The following is a 12520-nucleotide window of genomic DNA, read 5'->3' on the forward strand; positions in this document are numbered from 1 at the left end:
AGACCCCTAAGCCCTATAGCAGCAGCCGTTGGGTGGAACAAGAGAGGCACAGAGGTAGGGGAAGAACAAGGAGTACCCCGGAAGAGTGGAAGCTCCTAGATGACAATGGACAATGGAAGGCAGAGAAGGAGTTTGAGGAAGGACGTCACTGAGCTGGAGGAGTTGCTATGGTGACTACAGAGAGCGATTCTCCAGACCTGGCAAACGTAAAGCTTTAACGAGAGTAGCTACTTTGGAGTTGTTGGTTGGAAGCCAAACTGTCATCTTGAGAAGTTAGTCACAAGAGGGGGAAAGGAGCAGGAAAGAGGCTCTTCATAAGGAAGGAGGCCTTCGGCTGGAGAGGAAGCATTAATGAAGGGAGGAGCTTGAGCCTATGGGCCGATGGACCTGGAAGAACACAAGGGTTTGGAGGTATGGAAGGGAATGGGATCGTTGCTAGGACAGGGTCCAGAAAGCCAGGCAAGGAGGAGACTAAGGACATGGCAGGAACCTGGAATCGCAGGCAGAGTCCAGAGTGCCTCTCGCTTTGATAGAAGGAGAGAAATAACTCACAGCAAGAACCGAGAGGTAGGTCAATGATTGGCTCATTGGACAGAAGCTGTGAGCGCTGCGTGGGAAGGGCCCTGCTTTTCCTCTGGCGTGAACAGGCTTGGCATCTGCAACCAGCACCCGTGACCGCAGAGCAGACATGGTGATGATGGCCGGTTTTCTGTTTAGTTGGTGTACAGAGCTTCGGGCAAGAAGCAGAAGTCAATCTTCACTTCAATTCCTGATACGCCTGATCTTTTAAGAGCCAAGCGAGGGCACAAGCTGCAGAGTCAGGTAAGACCCTGGACTCACAGAGGCTCGCGGATCTACCCCACGGTCCCCCGAGCGGCACGCGCCATGTTTGCCCCCGGCAGCCTCGCGCCTCCTAGCGCAGCCCAGCTGTGCTCTCTTGTCACCGTCACTGACAACATGCTGCGCGTGAGCACTTTTCAGTTCTGAGTGCTCCACAGCTTGTGTGTCACTCGGCGCACTCCCAGACGACTTGTTTGTTGTCCACAGACAAATGATACCACATTCCGTGTTTTCAGGGAAAAAAATGTAAAAGTACTGTGTGCAGAACACTAGCAGAGCCATCTTGTTCTTCTGTAACCTTTTTTTTTTTTAATCATTGGATCACTCCCCAGCACAAATATTGGTTAAATTGAATGGGTTTGTGTTCCCCAAAGTGAGATATGTATACAGAGAAATAACAGAAGCACATACTGTATTAAAAGGGTGGGGGGGCATACACAACAATAACAAAGGGCTAACAAGAAGCAGACACTCCCTCCTATCTAAGGGGTAAACATGAATGAAAAAGACTGAATTCAAATGTTTCAACTCTATAACCTCTCACGGCCATTTTCTGGTGATTTAGTATCTGTATGTTGAACTTGCCACCAAAGAGAGACCTCATCATCACGCTGGCAACCAGACCACAGCCTTGCAGCATGCTAAAGAAGTCAAGGACATGGTCAGCGAGGTAAGGTGGGAATTTGGTAATGAGGCACTGGGCTGGGGGGGGGATATATATATATATATATCTCCACACACACTAAATGTATTATCTATATGTACATACTTGTTAAAGCCATGATCTACTTCCTCTAATCAGAGAACACATTGCTATAAATGGGACTCCGCGTTTGCAGAACTCAGAAGGCAAAGCTGTTCTTTTCAACGATATGTTACGTTCCTTGGCTAGACAGGGTGACTGGGTTGTGAACTGGGAGGGATGAAAGAAGCTTGGAAAGTTAAAAACTGGATTGAAAAGGATTTCTTTGTCTTCCAATTCTTTCCTTAGAAAAAGTACAAGATCCAATATGAGAAGATGAAGGACAGATACACCCCAGTCCCAGATACACCAATCCTGATCAGAGCCAAGAAGGCCTACTGGAACGCCAGTGATGTAGGTGCCTCTCCCTGCGCTCGCCACCCCCCCCCCCCCCGGGAAGCTGTGGTGCAAGTGTTGCAGTCACCCCGATAGTACAAGGTCCCAAACAATGGATGGGGTGGGGCGCAGGGAGGGACAAAATACAGAAACAAACTGTCCAGCATAACATCAGGCACTGTAGCTCAAGACCGTGCTGAAAGATGCCAAAAGCCTATATTCTTCTGGGCAAAAAAACGTGATCCTTGAAAAGCTTAGCTATTCCTTAAAAGCACTTCCCTGGGCTTGTGGGCAAGCAGTTGTGACTTATTCGTAAAACAATGGGCTTGGAGTCAGTCAAACGTGGATCCGAATCCTGATGCTATCACTTGCTTCCTGTGTTTAGTTCACTTCTGTATAAGCTGACTAATTATTCTGAGACTTTCCTTTCTCATATGTGGGATGAGGGTAACGGTGATCCTTAACTTAGATTCAGTGTCTGTGCCATTGTGAGCACAGTGTGAGACTCATAGTTGACACCCAGAAAACCTTTGTTCTTGCCTCCTTTCATCGCCTACATACAGAACATGTGAGTGTTACTTTAATTAGAATCAAAATGAGCAGACTTTTATTTCCTACACCACATGATCAAGGAAAAGTTTCTTTTATTTACTGATGCATGTGTGTATTTATTTACTTTAAGGCTATCTTTTAAAGGTGATTAGATTTCCTGTTAATGAAGATATGAGAGCAGTTGAGGATTACATGGCCAACATTAGCAATTTTATGTCTTGGCGCCCAAATCCAGAGTCACTGTGCCCAGAAAACCACAATTGGGAACACTAGAAAAGGCTGGCACTGTTGGGACTTAAACCAATCTGAAAGCCAGCCCCATAACCCCTCTGTGTAATAACATAGCTGTAAGATTTCAAAGTGTCCTCAGGTCGTCGAAGTGATCCCTAAGCAGAAATGCGAGAGGATACAGCAAATTGGAACAATATCTCAGTTTCATGATTTCTGTTTTGAAATTGTCATTTGGAGCTGAGGGGACCCTGCTGGTCACAAAGCAGGCATATGCCAGTTTATGATTAAAATATAAGCGGAAATATTACTTAATGGGCACTGATTTCTGTATAGGATGATGACATTTTGGAGGGGGAACTAGATACTGGTGACTGGCCCAGCATAATCCATGGGATTCATGTCGCATAACAATACACTGAAGTCTAGTTGAGACAAAAAATTTGTGTGATAACTATTTTATGATCATTTTTAAAGTTACAAACCACAGTGAATAAACAAAGTCACACACATTAAAAACAAACAAACAAACAAAAACCCTCACTGCCATGGACTTACTTTCCAACTCATAGAGACCCTGAAGAGCAGAATAGAAGTTCCCTGTTAGCTTCCAAGACTGTACTTCTTTATGAGAGTAGAGATCTTCACGGACTGCTGACCTTGTGGTCAGTGCATAATGACCCCACTATGTCACCAGGGGTGTCTCTCTCTCTCTCTCTCTCTTTCTCTCTCTCTCTCTCTATATATATATATATAGATATAGATATAGATATCTCGGAACCTATCTTGTGGCATATTTATAGTCTCCTTGAAGCATCCTCTCTTTATCACTTCAAGGTTATCCTTGACATGAACTTGAACTCAGCCTAATGCTCACCACAAAATGACAGTGGCCGCCACACAGAGAAATTTGTCCCACTGGGCAGCCCCCTCGCTGGCTTTGTCAGTGTCCCACCACTGATGGACTTAATCTTGAAGACAGCCCCGTGCAACAGGGGTGGCATCTGTCGCTTAGTCCGGCGTGTCTCTCGGGGCTTTCCACAGTACTCATATGAAGAGCCTGCTGGGAACAAAGTAACCAACTCAAAGAAAAGACGCCTTTTCTTTGCTCAGAAATGAAGACCTGTGCTTGCAGCTGAAAACAGGCTGCTCAGAGAAGTGCCCGTCTTGTGCAGATGGGATGAATCCGTCATGATATTCTTAGGTGAACGCCAGAACTGTTTTCTTTTGAATTTAACAAAGTTTGGGTTTGAAATAGAATAAAATTACCGAATTGTTTTGCAAAGAAGTCATTTTAATCCCAGCCGCTAGAAGCGAAATCTTCCTTCTCTTTCTGTGCCATTAATGTCTGAGGTTCAATGAGATATTTCCTTGGTTGGTTTCTTCACCAAACCCAGTCTTTCATTTTTTGCTGTTTTATATTTAAATAAATCTCCTATTTTAAATTTGCAGGGCATTTGGGGAGATGGTACAGAGTTCCTCCCATTGTTAACACCTGCCTTTACCTTTGTACTTTCGTCACGACTAATAACCAGTGTTGATATGTTCATATCAACCAAGCTTTCGACTGTGCTTGAAGTTCATTAGTTCTTTCCTGATTCCGTTGTTTTCCCTTCTCTCTCTCAGGATCTGAAATAAGCGTTTTAATCTGGTGAATAACCTAAGAGAGAAAACTCAAGAGAGCCCAAGTTAAAAAGAGTTCAATTACCTGGTTTAGTAATTTTTCATAATCCATGTGCCTTCTCTCCCCTCCCCCTGCCCCTGTCCAGCTACGCTACAAAGAAACGTTTGAAAAGACTAAAGGGAAGTATCACACCGTGAAAGATGCTCTGGACATCGTTTATCATCGCAAAGTCACCGATGACATCAGTAAAGTACGTCCCCAAGCGCTTCGATGCATGGTCGCTACAAAACCCACCAGCGTTTGTTGGTTTTGAAGCGTCCTCCCGTTTCTAAGGCTGCCTGCTGTAGTTTGAGTTTGAGCAAGACTTTACAACTACCTTTGTGTTTTGTCCCTAGGTGAAGTACAAGGAGAATTACATGAGCCAGTTGGGAATCTGGAGGTCTATTCCTGATCGCCCAGAGCATTTCCACCACAGGGCAGTCACCGATGCAGTCAGTGATGTGAGTCTTGAAAGCTTTCGTGTTTACATCTAGATCCATATTCTCGTGCGAGCCATCAAGCCAAACACTGCGGCACAGCTGATTAAACACTGGGCTAGAATTTAGATCTTGAGTATGGATAGTGAAATCATAAAGTTCAATTTCTCAATGAATGAACTTCAACTTGGATGAGAGAATATGTTCAAATGTATAAACCTATTTTTCTTGTAAATATATGATATCATATTACATGACTGGAAATTACTTGCTCATCTAAGAAATTGCCTGCTTTGGGTCAATTGAAGGAGACCACTTGTGGGGTGATTGAAGCACACAACAATGCTCCTTTAGAAAGAACTTTCAGCTTTCCATATGAAAATACAGCTGCCAAACAAATTACATACTCTCTAGGCAGCTATGCCTATTAAATTGAAATCCCTTTCGGGAACCGATTACAAAGATCTATCTACATGTGACCTCCTACCTGGGGCATGGACAACAGAAAAGAGGGTGAAGGGAGATGTCGGACAGGGCAAGATATGACAAAATAATAATTCATACATTATCAAGGGTTCATGAGGGAGGGAGGAGCAGGGAGGGAAGGGAAAAAATGAGGAGCTGATGCCAGGGGCTTAGGTGGAGAGCAAATGCTTTGAGAATGATGAAGGCAATGAATGTACAGATGTGCTTTACACAATTGATGTATGTATGGATTGTGATAAGAGTTGTATGAGCCCCTAATAAAATGATTTAAAAAGTAGAAATCCCTTTAACTAGTATTAAAAATGAAAAGTTCTGTACATTATATAGAAGTATATCATAAAATGAACAAAATCAATATTATTGAAAACTACTTTTAAGTAATGTTTTAAATATTTGATTATTCCATATGCTTTAGGTCCGTGCTTCTATTTGTCCCTCCGGTCTAGATACTATTGGGGAAACTGTTTGGAGATAGTCTCTGAAATTGTTCAATGTTTTACTTCTTCTCCTAGGTAAAATATAAACAAGATTTGACCTGGCTGAAGGGCATTGGCTGCTATGCTTATGACACCCCTGACTTAACTCTGGCCGAACAGAACAAGACTCTCTACAGCAAGGTACGTCTACTCAAGAAGCATGTTCACATCCATCCAACATAAACTTTACCCACAGAAAACATTCTCACTGCCATCGAGACGATGCTCATGGCGACCCCTCTGGGGGTTTCCGAGACTGTAACTGTTTACCGGAGTAGAAAGCCCAGTCGTTCTCCCTCAGAGCTGCTGGTGATTTTGAACTGCTGACCATTTGGATCACAGCCCAACATGGAACCACTAGGCCACCAGGGTGCCACAGAATACATTAGTGCTGAGGAAATACCTCTTCATATTTCCATCCTGATATTCACTTCTATACTCTATGGCTGGAAAAAATGCTCAATTGATCACTCTCCTTAGAAATTTGCTTCACACTTGAACTTGATGTCATCTCAGTACAAGTCCACCTCGCCCTGCAAGAACACCTCTCTTCTTATACAGGAAACTTCAAAAAGTTCGTGGAAAAGTCTAATTGAAAGATAATGGCAGAGGACCTGATGCAAGGGGCTTAAGTGGAGAGCAAATGCTTTCAGAATGATTGGGGCAGGGAATGTATGGATGTGCTTTATACAATTGATGTATGTATATGTATGGATGGTGATAAGAGTTGTATGGGTCCCTAATAAAATGTAAAAAAAGAAAAGAGAAAAAAATGATTAGGGCAGGGACTGTACAGATGTGCTTTATACAATTGATGTATGTATATGTATGAACTGTGATAAGAATTGTATGAGCCCCTAATAAATTGTTAAAATTAAAAAAAGAAAGATAATGGCATTTCCCTGCAAACTTTTTGAAATCCCTTCATGTCACTCGACAGTTCACCCTGTTAGAACTGATAACGTTTTAAGCATAAAAGGGAATTGTTTTGTTCCACAAGTTTGATGTGTGACTTGGGACAAATCACTTAATTTTTATAGGTCTCACTTTCCTATTTACAAAACAGAGCATTTGGATTCGCTCATAGTGGACTCAATTTGACCTGCAGGTCATAGTTAATCAACCCCTTCTCTAAAAAGAATGATTACCTGATTTAAGATTTGATTACTTGGAAAAAACTGTATTTATGTTAATGGACTGAAATTTGTCTTCAAGTATACATTTAAAAATACTCTCAAAGGGGTGTGGGGAGGAATCACTAAAATAACAGAAACAGAGCTTAAATTGATGTGTGACATCCACTCAATACCATTCCTTTTTGGTATATAGACTGAGGGTACCCCCCATGACCTTAGGAGGTAGGATAAGAATCATCAAATGTTGCTTGTTGTCTGTATAAATTAATTGACACAATTATAGAAGACAAATGGTATGTCTCACTCTTCAGATAACCACAGCCTGCAAAGTAACCACTTTCTCTTTTCTCTAGTATAAGTATAAAGAGGTGTTTGAAAGGACGAAGTCAGATTTCAAGTACGTTGCTGACTGTCCCATCAATAGACACTTCAAGCATGCAACGCAATTGATGAACGAGGTGCGTATGACCCATAAGCCTATTTCGTTCCTCTACATATGTAGAGATAAAAACCAAATACAAAATGTCAAGAAAGCCATGCTAAATATCCATTTAGATTTGGAAAGGCCCTAGGATGTCACCGCTCAATGTCCTGTGCAGAAACCAAGAATAAGAGTAAGTGAAGCAGCCATCCAGTGCAGAAGGCGCAGCCATCCACGCCTCAGTTTGCACCGACATAGGGCACCGTGGCCTGTTGGTGATAAGACCAAGGATGCAGGGGCTTGCTCTGAGCTGAACCCCTTAAATGTAGTATTGCAAAGGTCCGAGGGGCCCACACACCCCAGGCTATTTTACTCTCTCCTGTAAGGGCCTCGAAATGGCAGTGGTGGCTAAGCCACCCCTAAGAGCTCATCTGTAACTTTTAATTCTTACTCACTGCCAGTTTTTCTCCCACGAATGTTGGTCCAGAAAAATATCCATTTGTCACCAAAATTCTCCTTTATATGTTACCCAGTTTCCCCCGTAATCATCTTTGCAATAATTAAAGTTATTTTTTGCACAAGTATACTGAACTACTATGACTGAAATATAAATGATTCTAAGCACCAAAACTGTGAATTTATTAATTTTTAGTATCATATTTCATTTATTTTTCCAAGGATTATTAGATGAACCAGAAACAAAGTTAGAACATCAGTAAATGGTCCCTGGGAGTGAACATGTAGTCATGGATGTTTGGTGTATGACTTCGTTGTTGTTTAATTTTATCTAGTTTATTTTCACTAGATTCCCAGACTGGATGACGCCGAAGAATCACTGTCCGTGACTTCCTATAGACAATCTTGATATTTTTTAAAATCTCTTTTTTAAAGGATTTCTCCATCTCTTTTATAGTCAAGGAGACTCTTAGCATTTGTCCTTTAAGGTTTTAGCATCAGATGTGGTTTCTGATTCTCATAAACTTAAACAGTCACCCATTGGCAGGGTAGTCATTCATTGTAAATACAATATAAGATGTCATAAGACCTGGCCTTGCTAGCGGCATGGTCTGTAACGCTGGAAAGTATGTAAGCACATTTGCTCCAGTGTCACCGGTCCCAAAGCAGATCTACCCGCAGCCCCAGTCTTTTCCAGGCATGCCCCGTTCGCTTGGAGCCATTAGAAATGGCATGGTTCTGGCCCTAGTCTAATGTGCTTACCTGGAAACATGTTCATGTCATCGAAGTTGTGTGCCTGATTTAATCTGATATGATGTTTGAGCAGAAAAAATACAGAGCTGATTATGAGCAGCGGAAAGATAAATACCACCTGGTGGTTGATGAGCCCAGACATGTGCTGGCTAAGACCGCAGGCGAACAGATCAGCCAGGTACTGTGGTGGGGCTGGCCGGCCAGCCCCGACCGGACTGTGCACCGAGTTTCTCACGAGATGTCGTCCCGTCTGCTGCAAGGATGTCATAGGTCCTGCCTATGATATTAGACTGTTCCGTTTCCAAGTTATCTGTCTAGCCACCCAAAAAGCCCGCGAGCTATTTGAGTGCGCCAGTCCATGCTCTGTGTCCTCACGTATGCTGTGGTGAAAATGAGCAAGACGGGAGGGAGGGCCTGTTTGTAGTCAGGAGTTACCAACACACAAAAACAAAGAAGCAAATGAATGTACAGAAACAGCCTGTGTGGCTCACTGTATTTGCCTCACTCTGATGATGTCTTGTTTGCTAGAAGGCATGTGGGGAAGTAACATACCAGAGACCCAACTGTGTCGTTCTCTGTTGACAAGGTCTATAATAGTTAACTGTATTCACCACACTGTGTGTGAGGACAGAGGGTATGTCTGCTTCCATCTCTGCGCTCAGAGGTGATGGGGACATAGAGCCATGTTCTTTTTTGTCTTCATAAGTCTCTTTTGTGCTTCACTGCTCTTTGCATGGACAGAAAAAATATAAATCTAGTGCCAAGATGCTTCTGCGACATGGATGTAATGAAATTCTGCGTCCAGATATGTTGACTGCCCTCTACAACACGCACATGTGGAGCCAGGTAATGCCCGGTGCGATGTGGAGAAGGTGGCTTAGGAACCTTTGGGTGCATCCACTTTTAGGCTGTCATGGATTGGCCCTCCCTGCCCTGCTCCACGCTGGTCTCGTAGGGTCAAGCTGCCTCCGTGTCCATTCCTTGTGAGGGAATTCTGCCCGTGGCCAGCGTGTTGCCCCTCTAGCCGGGAGTGATGCTGCCGCCATCACCTACCTGCACGGTGGCAGTGGACCACCGTGCAACATTTGGGAACTCTTAGATCAACAGAGGTGCTTTCCAATTTGATTTCCAAATTGGCAGGACATGCTTTCTTTTTTTTATCCTTTCAGTATTTGCCCCAAAGAAATAGATTCCTTAGAGACTAAGGATATGAGGCAAACATAGCCACATTGTAAAAGCCTGAGTATTTAAGGTTCTCCTCTACTTTCCCATTGTGTTATTATCACAACTGTGCCATTTGGGAGGAATGAGGGTTCTGATGCAGCTCTTTGACTGTTGTACACATTCACGGAGCGTCTTGAATCGGACGCTGAATTTGCTAGGTTCTTCCAGGAAACGTGGCAGCGACTCCATTCTCACAGCACGTCTCACAATACGGACACGAAGGCCTTCTTCCTGGAAGGCTAAAGGCAGCACACTGTTGGTACCTTCCTGGAAATTTTCCATCACAGACGGAATATAAATTTGTAATAGCAGCAAACAGTCACCATTGGCTAACTACAAAATACACAGCCAATAGAATAACATCGTCCCCACACGTAAAAGGTTTTGCCCAGTACTTTGCACTGTCAGCTTGTTTCATCACCTTAGCTTATCGAATGGATACACGGGTGAAGTGGGGAGGAGAGCTCTCTCTGAACATTGTACGGGCCTGGACTTGGTCTTCGCCCTGATATGACCATCAAATGACTGTGCATGAATTGTTGTTGGCTCCTTGTATCTGTACTGCTTGAAACAGCTTGTGTGCATGCAAAAAAGGGGTGGGGGCGGGGGGTTGGGAGTCTTTTGACCTAGAAAAGACAAAAACAAACAATTTGAAATGCTATAAATTCTTCAAACTCATTGTTCTGTATATACTCATTTTGAGACCTGATGTTGGAAAATAAGAGACCAAGCATCCTCGGTGCAGCATGCTCTCAGGCAGTCAGTACTGGCCAGGGTCCAAAGAACAAGACCCAGGCCTGCTGCTGCTGAAATGTGCTCCGTGGAGGTGGCCTTGGCTCCTTCTTTTACCTCTCCTGGCCCTCAACACGCATGGGTTTCACACACTGTAAAGTGGGCAAAGTGGCATTTTAAAATGCCATTATGTTCTTGAATTGTTTGCTCACTGCATTTACCATTGCTATTGCATAGATTCACATCACATATTTCCAGCTAAGGTTTTAAAAGAATGCCACAAACAAACAAACGCCACCATGGCCCCATTGCCTACACCTGTGACATGGAAGAATCCTCCTATTTGCTACACAAACATAATTTTCTCTCAAGAAGAAAATTTGATTCCCCAGAGCCCTCAAATTTGAATTCTTATATGTTAACTCTTGCTTCCCTTTAAAATTTAGATCAAGTACAGGAAAAAGTATGAAAAATCAAAAGACAAGTTCACCTCGGTTGTGGACACGCCAGAGCACCTTCGAACTACGAAAGTTAACAAGCAGATCAGTGATGTACGTACCAGACACACTGGGTGGTCTTTCAAACTCAGGGGCATTTGCAAAAGTATCTATGTGTTTCGGGTTGTCACAATGCATGGGGGTCTCCACTGCCATATGCAGGGTAGAAGTCATGGAGTCTAAACGCCCTGCTATGCACATGAGCCTTTTTTCCTAAGAACGAATAGCTTCCACCCAATGGACAGACCCCGCCATTGAAAATCTCTGGGGCCTCGGTGGAGAGGCTGGGACCACCTGTTAAACACATAGGATCATTTTTCGTTATACTTGCTTTCTTTTGAATGGTTGCATTTACCTCGTAAATTGAGAAACCTAACCCTGTGTCCTTCTGCTTCTTAATCGCCTTCAGATTCTGTACAAACTGGAATACAACAAGGCCAGACCCAGAGGCTACACTTCAATCCACGACACCCCCATGCTGCTGCACGTCCGCAAGGTTAAGGATGAAGTCAGTGATGTAAGCCGCCCTCTTCTTGTCCTCTTTTCCCTGAGATGTAAGGAGCTCTGGTCCAGTTATGGAATGCTGCAGAACAGCTACCCTAAAACTTAACGGCTTAAAGCAGCAAGCACTGTTGAGGAGCCCTGGTGGTACAGTTGGGCAAGGGATGGACTGCCAACGGCAAAGTCAGAGGTTCAAAACAGCAAGCACTGTATCCCCTCATCTGTTGGCTGGGTACGGCCGAGTGGTTCCTTCTACTCAGTAGGATGGTAGCAGGCATCCAAGGCTCAGCTGGGCCAAGACATCCAAGATTGCCCGTGCACATGGCCATTGACAATGGCTGTTAGCTGAGAGCTTGGCCGAGCTATAGAAGGGAACCCCTACCTCTGACCTCCATTTGGCTTGGACCTCTCCTAGCATGGTGGTTGGGTTCCCAGAGGCAGAAATAGAAGCTTCCAGGCAAGTGAAGAGCTAGTCTCACAATTAACGCAGTATCATTTCCCCAAATGCCCCAGGCCTCAGAGCCCACCCATATTCAAAGGGTGAAGAGCCAAGCACCTCAGTGTGGGCAGAGTCATGTTGCAGAAGGCCATGGGGACAGGAGAGAGTGTCGAGGTCACCTTGAGAAATGTGGTGTGCCACAATCCCATCCCTGCTGTCTCCGTTGCTCTTGGCTGGCAGGAACCAACCAGGTGTTCCATTCCAGCACTAGAAATTTAACGAGCAAACGTATTCCTACGGATTCAAATGTACAGCTCAAGTCTGTGGTTTAACACTATCATCATTTGGGTTGAAAAGAATCAGATTTTATTTTTTTAAAAACTCCATGCTACATGAGCTGCCGGACACCGGAAAGAATAATAGAGGCAACGACATAGATCTTATGTCTATACCAATGGTTGACTGGGACTGCTATTCAGGAATTCTTTGATAGATGAGTGAACATGTACATACTCCTGACCCTGATTCATGCTGAAAAATGTTAAATATGCTCAGAAGGAAACAAACATATGAAGATAGTGTATAAATGTGAAACTAAATA

General features: G+C 43.7%; 1 protein-coding gene across 1 annotated transcript in view; it reads left to right on the forward strand.

The window, feature by feature from the left end:
* The window catches only part of NEB (nebulin), a 236896-nt gene that overhangs the window by 176353 nt on the left and 48023 nt on the right, over window positions 1-12520 (forward strand). Inside the window, exons 106-115 of the mRNA XM_075529049.1 lie at window positions 718-822; window positions 1406-1510; window positions 1832-1936; window positions 4468-4572; window positions 4718-4822; window positions 5797-5901; window positions 7250-7354; window positions 8600-8704; window positions 10929-11033; window positions 11389-11496. Coding sequence (XP_075385164.1) covers window positions 718-822; window positions 1406-1510; window positions 1832-1936; window positions 4468-4572; window positions 4718-4822; window positions 5797-5901; window positions 7250-7354; window positions 8600-8704; window positions 10929-11033; window positions 11389-11496 — 1053 coding nt within the window. The remainder of the gene's footprint in view (window positions 1-717; window positions 823-1405; window positions 1511-1831; window positions 1937-4467; window positions 4573-4717; window positions 4823-5796; window positions 5902-7249; window positions 7355-8599; window positions 8705-10928; window positions 11034-11388; window positions 11497-12520) is intronic.

This window comes from Tenrec ecaudatus, chromosome 13, assembly GCF_050624435.1.
Source record: "Tenrec ecaudatus isolate mTenEca1 chromosome 13, mTenEca1.hap1, whole genome shotgun sequence".
Classification (NCBI taxonomy): domain Eukaryota; kingdom Metazoa; phylum Chordata; class Mammalia; order Afrosoricida; family Tenrecidae; genus Tenrec; species Tenrec ecaudatus.